At 48.1% G+C, this 17,031-nt stretch overlaps 1 protein-coding gene across 1 annotated transcript in view; it reads left to right on the top strand.

Annotated features, from left to right (window-relative positions):
• Nucleotides 1-2,757: 2,757 nt before the first annotated feature.
• TSPOAP1 (TSPO associated protein 1) overlaps nucleotides 2,758-17,031 on the top strand; it is a 179,347-nt gene continuing 165,073 nt past the window's right edge. The window contains exon 1 of the mRNA XM_054008163.1: nucleotides 2,758-3,616. Within this exon, the coding sequence (XP_053864138.1) occupies nucleotides 3,245-3,616 (372 nt within the window). The 5' untranslated portion in view covers nucleotides 2,758-3,244. The remainder of the gene's footprint in view (nucleotides 3,617-17,031) is intronic.

Genomic DNA, 17,031 nt, shown 5'->3' with positions numbered 1-17,031 from the left:
CCCCCTGCCTGAGGGAAGTGCGGGCAACCCCCCGGACGGTCTCTCCCCCTGCCTGGGGTGTTGCCTATTTCGCCCTGAAAGGGGGTTTGCCAAACTATTCTGAGAGAGAGCAACTCATCTTAGAAACACTGAAGAGGCCCCCTACTCCATGGGGATTTTCCCCACTGAATCGCCTGTTGCTGCCGCAGAGAGGTTGGCCCCCTGAGCGAATTGGCACCCTAGTCACCTCGTCACACCCAAGCACCTTCAGGCCTGCAATGCCTCCTCAAGGTACGTGGCTTCCTCCACATCCCAGAGCCCACTGGTGTGGAATAAGCTGGATTCGTGAATCCAGGGAAATCCACGCTGGTGTTGTGCTAGTTGGGGGTTGTATGGTGTTACTGATGTACCCACTCCAAATGCATCTTCCCCTTCCCTTGATATGCTTCCTCTATATTTCCCCTTGTAAATAAAGTGGGCAGTTGTTGCTGGTTCATCCATTACAGAGCTTCAGAAGAGTGTACGTACGAGGTATCAGGCTAGTCACGGGGTAAGTACTGGGTCAGGGAGAGTGGAAACCACACAGGGAGGCAAGGTGGGTTCCTGATTCCCTTAAACAATCAGGTGAGGTGCCACCAGCTGGCAGCTAAGAACCCAGGCTGCTGAAACCCACTGCAGCCAAAGCAGAGGGACACTGAGTAAGGGCTCCTGATGATTAGCTGCCCTGGGGTATGGTGAACCCCGTGAAACCCGCTTACAATAATAATAGCAAGTAGTGTCTCTGTGGGGCCATACCATGGGATTCAATTAGCTGTTTCACTCCTCTGCCATTGGAAGCTTTGCTGATAGACTCATTTAGAGCAGCTCCTGGTACGTGGATTTCAGGGACTTTGGACCATGTTCTTCAAAGGTCTTTAGTTGTATTTTCAAAAATGCCCAAGCAGAGAAGCAAACAATCAAAACTGAAGGGTGTTCAACCAGCATGTAAAATGCCAAGATATTGGGAAGAACAAATCAGAAACATCAGTGAACTGGAGGGCTCCAGGTCTCTGCACAGAACAATCCACCTAGTAGAAACCCTCCACGGTGGTGTGCAAAGCTAAGGTTGACTCTCCCCAAACGCAGAATAGCGACTACAAGCTAGAGGTGGAAAGTGGAGACACAAAGCCTAGTCCAAATGAGCAGGGGAGAGACTGTGCAGTCACCAGGCCAGAGGAGAGACTGAGAGGATAGACTCCTTTGCGCCACTGTCCCAAGTACAAGAGAGGGCAAGGGAGAGATTTCCTCAAACTATCAGGAGCCATAAAAGACGCCTTGTTAAGGAATGAGGTGGCCTTGAGAGATGGCAGAGATGGAACTAACCTACAGAGTAATCTACCACTGAGTCAGGAATGGGCTCTCATCACAACTGGACCCCGGAGATCAGTGCTAAATGCAGCATGTGACCCCATCCTTGCGGAGTCGTACATGGGACTGACAGAGACCCGAAGGGACTGGCATTTTTCTTACACTTTTGCAATACCTGTATAGCTTTGTCCTGCCCATAAAGTTTCATTGAATTGAATTGTATTTGAAATGTATAGGTGGACAAGATAGATACAAGATCTGTCTGCTCTGCTATGTGATGTCTCTGAATAAGTGCTCAAAAATTGCAGGGACCTATTTTACTTCTGTGTTATACTGTGAGCTCCTGTCTAATTTGCAGTCCAGCATCCTCTAGGCTCTCTCTTCAGAACCCCAGCTTTCCAGGTTTCACCTTCTGAATTTCCTAATGTCGGGGGATTTCAAGCAGACCCCATGCCTTTGGTGGATGTGGGTGAATTGTGTAGCTAGCCTAGAAGACAATGGTTTAGGGTGCGTTGGTTAGTGCTGCTCTATGGTTGCCATAATTAGTACATGGGGTGGGCAGGAGTTTTAGCTTGCCAGAGGGGAAGATGAGAAGCGTCTGAATCTTCCCTCTGATTCGAGGATTAGAGCCATCAGCTTCATCAGTTTTATCAGGAGAGGCAGCTGAAGGCAGAGCTGTGCGGCTTCCTCCTGTAGGAACTGACCATTCATGCGGGAGCTGATCTGGGAATGCATTTTACTGACAACAGAGTAACTCCTGCTGTCATGCAGTGCATTCCCTGCTGAGTGATCTCTTTAAGGACTCTGTGTCCTGGACACATTCTGTACAGACTGCCAGACTGGGCTGTGGAGCTGTGACTGCTGGTCCAGTGGAGGTCTCTGTATTATTGGACTGCAGTTGCGGATACCCACACCTATCCCCCAGCTGTCAAAATGCAAAGCTGCTTCAGCCAAAGAGTTAGAAAGTGATTAAAGACTGAGATGACAGGTGGGAGGGGGTCTTTGGTTCTGAGTCCAGTAGGGATTCTGGGTGCACGCTGTCAATTTTGGTTCAGCAGAGGTAGCTGTGGATTAGAAATGCATGTTATCTGACAGCTCTGTATTGCAGTACCCTAACCTCTAATCAATAGGCAGCAAACACACCATTCCAGCATGATTTCCATGGAAACCAGAAGTCTCTTCCTATTGGAGGGCTCACAGGAGCTACACAGTCCTACTAGGTGCATGTCCCATTTTAATATTGATGACTTTGCACTATTTGTGCTGGTGATTTTGGTGATTCCACAGCTGGCAATGGAGCGTGCACTGGAAAAATCTAGCAAGCAGCACGGAAGGATTCCTTGGAGCTGTTAAGGGCTGACAACTTTACCAGCCCCTCCACTTACGTCATCGCTTCAGTGTGTGTGAGTATGAGGCAAGCACTAGATCGGACAAGGCCTCCGTAGCACAGAGCTGCCGATGAGCATCAGACCCTGAATAAATAAGCAGGCCTGCTGGATGCTGTTTGCTCTGGGAATGAGAACCGGAGACCCTGCTGAGTGATGACAGAGCCGGTGCATTGAGGATCTGCAGCTGAGAACACAGACCCTGATATTCTGCAGTTCATTTAGCAGTCTTTGTACGATGGGAAGGAGGGGGAGCTCACACCATGGATTTTCAGTCTGCAAAACCTTTGACAGGTCATAATGAGGATGATGCAAGGTAACCCTTTCCTAGCAGAGAGACTCTTCCATTTCCTTTTATCCCAGCAGTGAAGAAATGCAGCCCAAGATGTTCCCGGGATTCTCTCCGGTGCTCAGGCTGTGATGCCTTCAGGGTTTTTATCCTGTCCTCTGGAGCTTTGTGGCTGCAGAAAATTCCTAGCCATAGACAGGGTGGGCTCCGTGTTTGAGAGAAGCACATTGCCCCACAGAAAGACATGGAGAAACAGGAAGAAATGAAGCCACATGCTGACTTAATACAGCTGTCACCATGTCAGGGCTGTCCGGCATGGCACAGCAGCGTAGTCCCTGAAGCTCTTGTATGTCAGGACTCAGCCTTGGTGACAGATATGCAAGAAGGTGGAGCCCCTTTGGTGGATCCTGGCAATGGGGTAGTTCTTGAACTGACGCCTGAGGTGCCAGAGCCTGGTCTAGCGGAAGTCAGAAACCAGTCAGTCCTGGTGCAATCCCAGGAAAGCTCCCTGTGGGCCCCAGGCCAATGGGAGGTGCCAATGCAACCTCTGGAGAGCATTAGGCCTCAGTGTGCAATGGAGGGGCTCAGACACTACCAGACAGATGGATCCTCCAAGGTAAGGCCATTTGCTTTCAGGTGGGGACCTGCCGCATGCATTTCAGTTAAAGAAAGAGATTCATGTTGGTGTGTCAGCTGGGGTGCTTGTGAGATGAGACGCCAACACTGACTTGGTGTTGAGAGAGGCACAGGCTGTCTCTCCATGACTGAACCCGCTCGGTAAAGCTTTGCTGTGGGCTTGAGGTCAGTTCCAAGGAATGACTGTGTGCGTTACTTGGAGGACTGAAAGTGAAGGCACCTGTCTAGCTGGTTGCCCTTTTGCAGGGATCTCCAATTGGCTGTACTTTGGTCAGTGCTGGAGGATGGTTTGTGGAGCTTGGATGAGAGTTACCTGGGGCTGCTGACTGTGGGGGTGTGCTGGTTCTCAGCAGATGCAGTCACTGTGCGGTGCAAAGGGGAAGGTAGATCTTTTTGTCACTGCAGCCTCTCCTCGCTCCTGGCTTTCAGACTGGAGGGTGTGATGGGATTAATTGGAAGCTTCTTCCATGATATCCTTTATCTGCTGAGGTGATGCGGTGCGAGTCTAATGGCCCCAGGCACTTGCACCACAGTTTGCAGATAACCCCAGGCATCATTCAGCCAGTACAGTACCTGACTCCACCCAGCATCTCCCTGGGGACAGGGCAACAGTGTTCCACAGTTTGTAAGTTCCCTCCTCTCCCAGACAGGTCACACTCCCTCCATGTCCTCTTGGGGAATCCAGGAATTACTGTGAGAACCCCACCAATGGCAGCGCACGGGACACGGGAATGGCCCAGCCAGGCTTTCTGAAAAGGGGAAAAATAGAGTCTGGGCCCATTATTACAGTGATAGACAGAGAAGGCCTGAAAAGGGGTTGGGTGTTTTACAATAGATATTCAGGACATGTCTACCCTGTATTCCTGGAAAACTGTCTGGGGAAGTGGCAGGTTTGGCACATTAGAGAAACTGCAAGTGAAAACGAATTAAGTGCAAAGGGACATGGTTTTAGTTTAGACACTTTGAACTTGTTTGGTTTTTTTTGAATGTCCTGTTTAATGCAAACTCTTGAAAAGTTCATGTTGTTAGGGAGTCACACTCAAAATTGTAGTGTCACGAGTGTAGCACAGTACCCGTGGGGTGGGGACGGGTTTGTACTCATTCTGTCTTGCTTGTGCTACTGCTCTCTGCTGTGCAGCTATGCTACTGTTTTTAGTGCACTAGCTGAAAGAGAGAGAGTGTGAGTGTGAGAACATGAGCTGGGAATCACAAGCCCAGGTCATGCTGTAGATGTATTCTCAGAAGGGGAGAAAGGGCATTTGGAAGCTGCTGCTGGAAGCCTAGTTGCTGTGCTCACTGGAGTTGAGCACCTCTGGTGTGCTGTTGTTCCTCATTAGCCCCCGATCTGGCAAATGCAAATTGCCTGACTCCCTGAGAAGGTATTGGAGACCCTGTTTTCACAACTCACAGAGAGGTGGTTTTTACCTTGGGGTAGCTAATGCACTTGAACTATCCCAAGGTGACACATGGAGAAGAGCAGGAACTTTAGTTTACTGTGAGGTAAGATCGCTGACCATGGTGAGTTTACTTGCAGTAAAACTAAGGGTATATCTACACAGCAAAGAAAAACCCATGGCTGGCCTGTGCCAGGCGACTTGGGCTCGTGCGGCTTGGGCTGCGAGGCAGTTTCATTGCTGTGTAGACTTCTGGGCTCGGGCTGGAGCCCAGGCTCTGTGACCCTCCCACCTTGCAGGGTCCTGGAGCCCAGGCTGGAAGCAGAGGGGCAGTGAGGGTGCAGGGCTGTGTGTGAGGTGGGGAGGAGATGACTAGTTCTGATGTTGCCGTGGGTAATCCCTGTTCAGTGTATCTCACATCCATCTCGGTGCTTGCTTTATAGCGGTTCTGACTCTGCTCTGGCTCCTAGCAGGGGACTCGTTCCATTAGCTGCTGAGGAGGATCAGTGATAGCAGTCATTAAAATAAATAAATTAATGGAGGTATCCCATCTCCTAGAGCTGGAAGGAACCTTGAAAGGTCATTGAGTCCAGCCCTCTGCCTTCACCAGCAGGACCAAGTACTGATTTTGCCCCAGATCCCTAAGTGGCCCCCTTGAGGACTGAACTCACAACCCTGAATTTAGTAGGCCAATGCTCAAACCACTGAGCTATCCTCCCCCCAGACACAGTCCTGAACCCTCCCAGCCTTGTACGTTTCTGCAGACTACTTGCCTGGGTACCCCCCTAGGGATCCTGCAGACACTTGGCTGGGTGACCCCTTTAATGCCCCGTGTTCTCCTCCTCTCATGCACACCTCTCATTCTGGGAGTTGCCTCTCCTGTCCTTGGTTGTCAGTAGCCGTGGGCGCTGCTGCTGTGCAGTGAGTCAGAGTTCCAGCAGAGTTAGTGTGTCTCCCACTGGGAAAGAGTTAAACGTCTCACCCTGATGTCAAACACAAGATGGTTAAAGCTTATCAAGTGCGGCCCTGGATTGCTCCCCCGATGGCAGTCACAACTTAACATCCTAGGTCACTGGAGCTTAATTCACTATCAAGCGATAACAGATACTGATACTTGATTGGCCTGTGTGAAATGTGGTCTCTCAATCCAGTTCCTAGCAGGCAGGTGCTTGTGTCACAGAATAATGCTAGCGGAGGCTGGGAGGTGAATGGGCACAGACAGGATGCTACCCTCTTGTCTGAGGGCTGGTTCTTCCAGGTCAGGGCTGGGGCATGTGGGTGGGCATGGTGAGGTGAAGCTTATAATGCGGTTGTGTGTGCTGTGCTTGTTCTGGGAATAGAAGTTGTTTGTCCTCTAACAGGGCTGCTGTCACCAGCAGTAACCAGTGCCTTCTGCAAACCAAACATGTGCTCCTGCAGGGCAGGGTGTCCACCATCAGAGTGCCTGGCCCAGTAATGCACCCTGGGATGTTTTGTTGCTGGGGGAGCGCAGAAGTTGATTCTGTTCTGAAAACCTTGCAGTTTGGGTACCAGTTGTGGCTGGCATGGCTTCTGTGCTTGGGGGGGTGGACCTGGCCACTGTGTGCACTTCTTATTTTCTGGACGCCGACCTGAAACACCTCAGACCTGATTTTCTGACGTGCTGAGCACTCACAACTTCAGCTGAGGTCAATGGGAGCTGCAGGTACTCAGCAACGCTGTAAAATCAGAACCAAGGTCTCTCAGTCTGGACAGCCCACATCACTGGACATTGAAAAATTCTACTGAAAACTCTATTCACACTTAAGGTCTCCTAAAATCCTGCAATTACTGAATATCAAAAGATAAAAAGGTACAATTTGAAGCAGACATACCAACAGATGAATTTGAAAATGCTCTTAAAGCCTTTCCAAATGGCAAGTCTCCAGCACCAGATGGCTTTAGCAGTGAGTTGTATACATTTGTTCAGGAGTTTTTAGTGTCTCAGGTACTTCAAAAGTTCTATAATTTCCTTAAAGAGGGAAAATTGCCCACTTCACGTTAGAAAACCAGTATACCCACACTCCTGACAAAAGATAAAAGGCCAGAAGATTTACATATTGGGAGCAATATCATTAATCTAGGCAATAAGATATCAGCAAACCTCTCTCTAGCTCTGTCGTTATCCACCCACGCTGATGAAACATTTTATAAGGTTCTTTGGAACTATCTTTTTATAGTGCCGGAGACGTAATTTTGGACACCAGTTTATAACTCTTCTGCAGTTCTCCACATGAAGCTCTTTATTTGAACTTGGAGTCAGAGCGTTTATCTCTAAGGAGCAGCACAAGGGAAGGACATACTTCATCCCCTTTCTCTTTAACTTCTTGCAATAGTCATCCAGAGATTTAGGGCAACACAGTCCATGATAAAGAACATAACATTGTTCTCTTGACAGATAACATCCTGTTTTATATTGGTGAAATACATACTTCCATTCCAGATGTATGTCTCACAGGCCTTCAGCGCTGGAGGTAGTTCTTGAGTAATATGACCAGATCTAGTCAGTGGTGATTCTCCTATGAACCCAGCCAGCAAGGCTCTTGAATTAATTTGCAAAGTGGAGGATCCCCTCAGGGATTGCTGTGGGGACCAATACCCCTGTTTTAACTGAACTAACCCCAGATCTGCTCCCTAGTTACTATCCCTCATTTCAAGACCTGAGGTGGAATAACATACCAACATCTGGTAGGATTTTCACTAGCGCTGAGAGTTGGTCCCAAGCTGAGTGCTTTAGGAAATCACACCCATGTATGTTTGACTGAATCAGCGTAATAAAGAGGAACATCTGAGACCAAGAATCTGCTTGCTGAAGCTCCAGCGACAGAAAACAGGAGCAGGAGTTAACCTCCCCAAGTGGGGATGCTACAGCCGGGCAGCTGTAGTTCCGTGTTTGGAGCTGGTTATATTTTACTAAAACCAGGGGCGGCTCTATGTATTTTGCTGCCCCAAGCACGGCAGTCAGGCAGCTTTCGGTGGAGCGCCTGTGGGAGATCCGCTGGTAATGCGGATTCAGCAGCATGCCTGCGGGAGGTCCGCCGGTCCCCCATCTTCGGTGTACCTGGAGCCAAATTGCTGTTGAAACCGCGGGACCGGCGGACCTCCCACAGGCATGCTGCTGAAGGCAGCCTGAATGCCGCACTCACGGTGACCGGCAGGCCACCCCCGCGGCTTGCCGCCCCAGGCACGCGCTTGGAGCGCTGGTGCCTGGAGCCGCCCCGACTAAAACTCAGAACAACAGCCCCACATCACTGCATCTGACATAGCAGCAGATTAATGGATTAATTTCCAACCTGATTAATGGAGCAGATCCCTCAGGGGATCTGACAACACCATCCCATAGGAACCACGCTGCCAACATGGAGAAAGGTTACCAAGTACATTGGCTGTCCTAGATACATGTGCTTCCTTTGGGCCAGACTCTCCTCCAGAACAGGAAACTGCTCATTTTAAAAGATGAGCTACTAAAGGACTGTCAGTGTCATCTATGTCCAAGATATGACACTACTGAATTTTGAACAGCTCAAAACTAAATCTAATCTACCTTCTACAGATTTCCATATGTACCTAAATGCTAGACACTTCCTACGTGTGGGCACTAAACATCTCTCCCCCCCCCCCCCCCCCCCCCCCCACACACACACAACTGAGGAAGAACTGATTAGACGTAATATTTGTCTGGTGGCCTAACCCAGAGAAGTGCCTATTCTTCCTTGAAAACATTCACATGTGCATTGGCCAAGTTATATACCCTGAGCTTGAGATCATAAAATTCTTAATGTCCCCTTTCAGCTAATCAGTGGCAGAGATCACTTTAATACCCCTTTGAAGCCTCTATTGGCAACACTTGCGAGCAAATGCAGTACAACATACTGAATAGACAGTGTGATTTTTCTTAACCTTTCAACAAAATGACTCCAGCTCTACATGTAAGATGCTCGAATTCTGATTGCCCGTCACTGTCGCTCATACACTGTTATGGAGATGCCATTACATGCACAGATTTTTGAGCACTACTGCACCATTCCATACATTCCAAGTTGACAGCTGACAATGTAAATGACTCCTGGGAAGCAACCTTAGATCACTGAACACAGTGACTATGGGGGGCAAAAGGTTTACCCTGAACCTACTGGGTGTGCCAATACTCTCATATTACAGGTGAGTGTAATGTCAGTGAGTCCACACTGACCTCAGCCTGCTCAGAACAACACACTGTCTCAACACTCCTGAAAGAGGTAAACAATGGGGAGTGAAGGTGCTTGCCCCAGAGTGTTACTAAATGATAGATCTATTGACTGCCCCTGGGCTCCAGAGGATCACCCTGCACCCACTGATGCGACTAGCAACACTCCCGTTGACTTCCTTGGAGCAGTACCAGGCACTAGGTGGGAATGTCAACTCATCCTGCCGGGGGCAAGGGGGGAGAAATCTATTTTTATTGGTGGTCTGTGGGGCAGGGTGTACATTTAAGAGTCCTCAGACCACTGCGAAGCTCCCAGTGGGTCCATGGGTCAAAAGTCGGAACTAGCCTTTCAGAGCAGCACTTTACTGTGTAAAGAACCTCACTGAAGGAGGTACAGCCAACCCTTTAGCATTATTTCCTGTGTGGTAAGTAGCTCTTTGGGGCGTTAGGCATTACTCCCTGGGAAAATATTCTGCCCTTTAAAGCCCCTGCCCTTTGCTTCACTTCCTTCCCAGCCTCATCTCCCTCTGCTCTGTCTTTGAGTGTCTCTGTTCGATTCTTCCCACTCCACTCCCTTCCTCACAGTAACTCCTGTGCTATGAGGGCAAGTCTACACTTCAAATGCTGCATTGGCGCAGCTGCATCACTGTAGCACTTATGTGAAGATGCTCCTAAGCCATGACAGGAGGTAGCTCCGTCGATGGGAGAAGCTCTCCCACCAACATAGCGCTGTCTACACAAGGGTTAGGTCTGTATAACTACATTGTGCACCCCTGAGAGAGAATCATAGAAAATTAGGGTTGGAAGAGACCTCAGGAGGTCATCTAGTCCAACCCCCTGCTCACAGCAGTAGTGTAGACCTGGCCTCAGCCTCACTCCCACCTCCTTCTCCATTACATCCGCTAACAATTTAATGGTTAATGGTTACATTCAAATGTCATCAGGCCCTAGAGTTAACACTCCAATGAGATTAATGATCCGATCTCTCAGAGTCACCATTGCAGGCTGTCCGCAGACTCAGGGCTGGTCTACACTGGAAACTGACATCGGCCTAGCTACATCTCTCTGGGATGTGAAAATTACACAGCTATGTCAACCTAACCCCCTATGTAAGCAGTCCTAGGTTAGGAGAATTCTTCCTTTAACCTAGATACCACCTCTTGGGGAGGTGGATTAACTACAGCGACAGGAGAGCCCCTGCCATCACTGCAGCGAGTGGCTCCACGGAAGCGCTACAGCGGTGTAGCTAGGCTACTGTAGCGTTTGAAGTGAAAACCTACCCTAAGGGAGTGTCGCTGTGGTGGTTACACTCGGTTTGCTTTGGGAAGACTAGACAGTTGCCTGCTGTTTTAAAAAGAAACCTGAGATTCTGAAAATACGAAGCAGGCCATATAAATGCATCAAGTGAGCTGGACAGAGCCCGAAGGCCACGGATTTGATACCATTGCTCAGGGGACACCTGAGTTACACTCAATTTAATCAATCCATTGCCCAAGGTATTATCAGCAATTGGGTTTATAATGAAGATCAGCTGGAGGTGAAGAACAGTTTATTATCTATATTTATTCTGGATTAATTTTTCAAAAATAAAACAGAAAGAAACAAACAAAAAAGGAATATAATAAACCAGATATTTAGCTGATTCAACAATAGTTATTGCCAATCTCTGGATAAAGCAGAGCCAACATACAAGACTACTACTTTATGTTTTTTAGCTTCTGTTGTCTCTCTCTTTGTCTTTAAATTTTGACAGAGGAAAGGGCCAGTGTATGATCATAAGTTCCGTTTATATTACATACAAATGCAATCTGAAGAAAAAATGAGGATGTCATTTACGAATTATCTAGAATTTTTAATTCCTAAGTGTTTTTAATTTGTAAGAAGCATTCCTATTGACTGAGCATTTTAGCAGCCCTTTCCCCTTGTTACCTGATACACCATTCATATCCAGAGTTCCTACGATAGCTTAAACCTAAGGCTCTGATCCCACAAAGACTTATGTACATATTTAACTTCACACACTGCCCCTGGGAGGGTGCTTTCCAGTGTGGTAGACAGACACATGCTAGTGTACTAAAAATAGCAGCATGGCCATGGCGGCAGCTCATGGGGTCAGGCGGGATTGTACCCAGGCGGCTAGCCTGTGCCACCCCAGCCAGTGGAACTACTCACCAAACTCTGCATAATTCTTTGCATGATTGGTGCCTTAGTGGCATACGTTACTGCCCAGGCACCCAGCTGGATTTTCAGACCTTTATTATTGACCACTGTACGAGTGCTTGGAAGTGCAGTAAAACACATACTAGATATTAACTAATATGTCCAGGATTAATCTCAGATTTAAAGGCACAGCTGTTTCTGCCCTTTGGTCCTGGAAAACCCTATTGGAACAATGTTTTAAAATGGGAAAGCAATTTTTTTTGCTCACTTGGGGAGGGATAGCTCAGTGGTTTGAGCTATTGGCCTACTAAACCCAGGGTTGTGAGTTCAATCCTTGAGGGGGCCACTTAGGGATCTGGGGCAAAATCAGTACTTGGTCCTGCTAGTGAAGACAGGGGGCTGGTCTTGTTGACTTTTCAGGGTCCCTTCCAGTTCTAGGAGATAGGATATCTCCATATATTATAATTAATTATTATAACTCAAAAACTGGATAGATTTTGCTCAAATTTTACAAAAAAAACAACAACAAACAAACAAAAAAACCCACCTTGCGACAGAAACCCAACATGTAAAATTTCTGTTCAGAAGGCATTTCCAAGATGTATAACAATGTGAAAAGTGGCTATTGTAAAGGAAATTGTTTGGCATGCTTAATTATAGTATTTACTGTAATAATCCTGAGGTCATTTAAATGCTTTACTCCTCTCATCACCTCTTAATCATCCCTTCTCTAAATGAAACAATCTCAATTGGGTTCGCTTCTCCTCGTAGCTAAGTGACTTGTCCAGTGATCACATGGGAAATCTGTGGCAGAGGCAGGGGACAATCCATTTTTCCATTGCCTAAAGCATAAGACCAGCCTTGACCAAAGCAGACTTCAGCCTTTCATTACACACCTTCCAACTCTGCACTGAATTGGACAGAGGAACTGTTGGGAAAAAGCTATCTCTGATCAAACTTTCTCCTAATGGATACACACAAAGAAGTGGAATTAAGATTGTACAGGCAATGTTAATACTGGCATTTCCTAACTTTTGAGTGTTTGGCTTTGCAATGGAATTTTTTAGTGCTTTTTATTAAAGCAGACAAAGAAACAAAACCAACTGAATAGCTAAGTAGGAAGGTTTCAGATTGTAATGGTCACTGTCAGTAGTTTCTTATTGACAGGGCCGGCTCCAGGGTTTCGGCCGCCCCAAGCAGCCAAAAAAAAAAAAAAAAGCCGCGATCGCAGTCTGCGGCGGCAATTCGGCGGAAGGTCCTTCACTCCGAAGATCTGGTGTTGGAGCTAGATTGTTAACAGTCCAGGCATCTTGCTTCCTGTCAGAAGCAGCGTAGTCTACTGTGTAAAGTCCCATGAGGAGCTCACCCAAGTAGAGAGGCCTGCTCGTGTTCGGGGGTTAGGCAAAACTTGTTCCACTTGTGTGTATTCGGCTGGTAATCAGCAGTTGGAAAGAGTGTTCAAAGTACTCTCTGTCTCAGCATTGGATGACCGCAGGCTTGCCCGGTGGAGAAAGGAAACTGCTTGGGATCCTCAGGTCACCTCTTGAAATTGTTCTATTTGGGTCAGTTTGTGAGAGATGAAGCAGCACATAAAATGACACTTTAGGGAATACAGTGTGCAGTTCTGATCTGACTTTGACAGCAACCTTGAGGTGTTTCTGTGTCATTGTCTTTTTGCCTGACTGCTAAGACTTTTTCTTTTAGATTTGCTGTTCTAGTGTTTGGATGGAGAGGAATTGCTCCAATGTCAGTGAATTGGAACTGGTCATGGTTCCGGGTGAGATGTCCCTGTCTCCTAGTTCACACATTTAATCCTCCCTATTTGTCTCTCCCCCTCAGTTTTAGGGGCACATTAACTCCTCAGTCCTTTACCTGGACTCTGAACCAGCCTACCTGATCCTGAGCACGGCAAGGCCAATGTGGAAGAGGCTATCAGGTTGCCTTGCGCCCCTCTCAGGAAAGGACCCATTGATCTGTAGAAGAGGGCAGAGCAGTCTGCCTCTGTCAGCTCCCCAAGGGGCCTTTGCATCTTTACTGTGCCAGCAAAGCAGCAGGTGCTAAGGAGGCTGCTGGAGGTGATGTTTCCTGTGACCACATGTGAATAAGAAGAGCTTGTGATGCTTTTTGCAGAAGTAGGAACACAAACCCCATTGTCTTGGCTAAATGTCAGTGTAGGTTTTACTGAAATTCCCCGTTGATTCAGCTGAACAGAACTGGACCTTCCTCACTTCTGTGGCGAGCGTGACCTGGTCAGTTAGCTAGAAGGTGCTTGTGACAGGGGCACTGTGCTAGGACTCCAGGTGCACAAGGAATCTGAATTTGGGTTGCATGAGCAACCTTATGATGCGAGAATGGCAGCATTAGCCACCCCCAACTAGAGCTCTGCGACACTGGGAGTTCTGAATCAAATCGTTCCGTTTCTGACACTCAACATTTTCTGCGGAAAAAAACAGTTCTAACAATCAGTGTTTGAAGGCACCATGCTGTGTTCTTGAACGTTTCGCAACACGCCAGATTCATTTGCATATTGTTTCGCTTTTTTGTTGTTTATTGTATTGTTTGAAATCTGATTGAACTTTGTGGGGTTTTAACACAGTTATGATGATTCTTTATTTCACTGTCACCTTTCTGTTTGTTGGCTGGGTTTGTTTGGATCAGTGTATAAGGGACAGACACAGAAATACCAACTGGAAGGACCTGCTCCTACAATGTGAAGCAAGTGGACAGAGACCTGTGCCTACCTGGAGCATGGCTGAGGTTACTGGGACTCAGTATGGTTGCAGGGCTCTGCCCAGCTGTTTCACATGGCAGGAGCAGGGACTAAGATGGGGTGCTGGGATCCTTTGCAGATTTTGCGCTAACACTCCACAAATGGCTTTTAAAATTACATTGGAAATTTTGTGGGCTTTTTGGTTTTTGGCTGTAGTTAAACTATATTTTATGACCCATTTCTTGCTATAATAGGCTTCTTATATTTTTACTGATCCTTTTAGCTTTTGCTGGGCAACATTTTGCAAATGTTTCTTTAACTGAGATTTTTTTAATGACTAAATCAGAGATTTCATTTTTGGTCCTGTTTGCTGCAGAAATGGCGAAGTAACTGCATCCTGGCTTTTGTGATGAGTGGAAAAGGCCTGTGCTCCTTTTCGGGGTACACTGAATTGCTAAAGGAAGTTTCTGTTTTTGTTCCTTGCATGGCTGTGCCAGCTCTTTTGCAGAATGATTGTGATGTTTTAATTTGCTTAGAGGGCTGTGGAGAGTTTGCAGTGTGTAACTTTTGTATAGTGGTTAGTATTTTATACAATTTTGCTCTGGTTTTAGAAGAAAGGCTGAGAGAGGGTGTGTTCCTGTACTGCTGGTGATTACCCTAGAATTTCCCTGAGAACACACGCAGCTGCATTGCTGCACTCAGACACTGCTTCTTTCCCCTGCCCCTGCTGACCTGTTTAGTTCGCTGTCAAATTCTGAGACTGGGTGAACTTGAGATATATGCTCCTAACTCCCATAGGCAGATTGAAAATCCCAGCTTAATTCCTTTACGAGGCAGGGGTCTTCAAAGGAGCCTCAAGGAGGCTCTGGCTGCCTAAGTGTCTTCGGTTCCGTTGAAAAGCTTAGTCTGGAAGCATTTCTTGCCATAAACACTTAGGACTATTAGCATGGCCTGGAACGAGGCTGCATTATTGTTTGTGGTAAACAAAGGCGTGTGTAATAAAATAAAAGCCATTTCATTCTAGTAATGAATATTTAATAAGTGTAGCTTGAAGTCTAGCCAGTCCCTCCTGTCTTGGCAGGGCACACACATCCTCTTGAGAAGAGGATACGTCTGGGCCCTCTCAGCCCTGCAGTTCTATGGCAGGAAGGAGCCCCAGCCAGTGCACCCCAAAGAGGTGAATGCTCGTCTAGAACCTCCCACCCGGGCCAGCCTTAGCGGCTGCGTAGGACACCTGAAAATTTGGGGCACCTCTGGGTCTTAGTGTCCACTCCCTGCCTCTTCCTATCCCTGTTCTGACCCTTCCTGCAGGCTCCCACCACAGCTGGCTGCTGCAGCCTGGTGAGTCTTCCTTGGGAGGGGATCTAACCCTTCCAGCCTGCCTGACCTATCAGCACAACATTGAAACTGTTAAAGAGCCACTCAAGGGGCAATGAAGCCATTTCACGGGCATTTGCCAACCCCAGCTACATACTGTCAGTTTTTAACCAATTCTCCAGTAACTGAGGAACATTCCCTTAGCCCAGCTATGGACTGGCAGGGTGCTAGCTTTGTAACAACAGCAACCCAGCATTCCAAGCAACAAACAGAACCGCCTCCAAGTTCCTAGGTGCTGCTGGTAAAAGCGTTTGGGCAGATTTTCACGGGGCCTGTGCTTGCTGTGGTGAGCCAGTCAGAAGCTTGACGCTGACATGGTGACAGCTTGCATGCTCAGACGTCATTTTCAGGACATTGCTGTCTGTGGCATGCCTGCGGCTGGCTGCTTAGTAGCAGGAAGCCAAAACCACAGGGTTATCTCTATCCATATCTATACACAGATCTGCTGTTGTTTTCGACATTTTGAAATTCAAGTTATGTTTTGCAAATAATTCCTACATATTCCTTCTCTTCTTCAAGAATCCTCCAGCTACAGACCGAGCAAGGGGGCTCACCCCCACTGCTTGCCACAGACACATGCACCTTTTGCAACATGACCAGGGGCTGGGGCCAGGAAGCCAAGCTGAAGTAAAGCCTTTGCCAGCTCTCTCAATGAGCCCATGAGCTGGGACTGTCGTTTCCCAGCAGTGAGGTGGCAAGCAGAAGAGTAACAGAAAGACAGAAGATGCATTTTCTGCCTCGCATTGTCTCCCTGCTCCCCATTTTGTGTGTGTTTAGTCTGGTTTTGGTTTGAAGGGATCAACCACAGCAACTCAGGACAACGTAAACCAACTATCACTTTTCCCCAGCAACAAGAGTTAACGCCATCTTCAGTGCATCTCAGAGACTGCCGGGCACGGGGGAGTCTGAAGGGAATCACAGGCCCCAAACCAAACAAAATAAATGAGGAGTCCGGTGGCACCTTAAAGACTAGGATTTAGAATACCTTTGCCTTGCTGGGCCCAAGACACAGCCTTTCCCGTTCTTAGCAATCCCCCCCGCCCCAACAACAGCATTTCAGCTCTGCTTCCCATCGATTAAGACTGCATCTAGCCCCCCCTCAACAGCCCCAGGCCCGATTCCTGCGGGAGTGACGTTTAGAGGTCACATTGGCAGCTGGGGTCAAGCCGCTCCACTGAAGTCAAAGGAGCTGTGCCAGTTGACATCAGCTGAGGAGCTGCCCAGGCTGTTTTCATAGAAATCCCTGCTTAGCCCAACCTGGCATGGAGCTGCTGTTGGGGTCAGGAGGACATGCCCTCCAACCCAGGGCCGGCTTTAAGCCGATTCCCCGGAATGGGGCCCCGTGCCTAAGAGGGCCCCGCAACGTCCGGGGCTGCCGGCGGAGCGGGAAAAAAAAAAAAAAAGCCACGTCCAGCTTCTCCCCCCTCTCTCCCTTCAGCGTTTGCGCCGCCATACAGCTGATCAGCGCAAGCCTGGGAGGGAGGGGTGAGGAGGAGGAATGCGGTGTGTTGGGGAAGATGCGAGGCCAGGGCAGGGATTTGGGGAGGGAT

This window comes from Malaclemys terrapin, chromosome 18 (assembly GCF_027887155.1).
Source record: "Malaclemys terrapin pileata isolate rMalTer1 chromosome 18, rMalTer1.hap1, whole genome shotgun sequence".
Classification (NCBI taxonomy): Eukaryota; Metazoa; Chordata; order Testudines; family Emydidae; genus Malaclemys; species Malaclemys terrapin.
The sequence above is the reverse complement of the archived record's forward strand: the minus strand, read 5'-3'. Positions and strand labels throughout refer to the sequence as shown.